Genomic DNA, 312 nt, shown 5'->3' with positions numbered 1-312 from the left:
GGGTTTGAAAGTTTCACGTAACAAGTGCTGAACCCCTCGAAAACCATCAACAGACCGGCCTGACCACCTCAGACTGGTTCAAGCTTCCCTAAACAGGGAAATGTGCTGCACTGTAGTCGTATTCACCGTCCAGGTCGTTCTCCGGCGTCTCGGCCGTGTGCCACTCGCTGCTGGGCCCCGTGCCATTGACCGTCATGGCTGCCACCTGGAAGCTGTACTGGCTGCCTTTCTCCAGTCCTGTCAGACAATAAACAAAGAGCCAGAGTCAGAGGAGAAGAAAATAACATGCACGAGTGTGTGTGTGTGTGTGTG

At 53.8% G+C, this 312-nt stretch overlaps 1 protein-coding gene across 1 annotated transcript in view; it reads right to left on the bottom strand.

Annotated features, from left to right (window-relative positions):
- Positions 1-88: 88 nt before the first annotated feature.
- The window catches only part of LOC107576652 (netrin receptor DCC-like), a gene marked incomplete at its 5' end in the record, with an annotated part of 2,148 nt that continues 1,924 nt past the window's right edge, over positions 89-312 (bottom strand). The window contains one exon of the mRNA XM_016262794.1: positions 89-237. Within this exon, the coding sequence (XP_016118280.1) occupies positions 89-237 (149 nt within the window). The remainder of the gene's footprint in view (positions 238-312) is intronic.

The sequence above is a fragment of the Sinocyclocheilus grahami genome, unplaced genomic scaffold, assembly GCF_001515645.1.
Source record: "Sinocyclocheilus grahami isolate Dianchi unplaced genomic scaffold, SAMN03320097.WGS_v1.1 scaffold4095.1, whole genome shotgun sequence".
Taxonomy (NCBI): Eukaryota; Metazoa; Chordata; class Actinopteri; order Cypriniformes; family Cyprinidae; genus Sinocyclocheilus; species Sinocyclocheilus grahami.
Note: the sequence above shows the minus strand (reverse complement) of the source record. Positions and strands in the feature narration are given on the sequence as shown.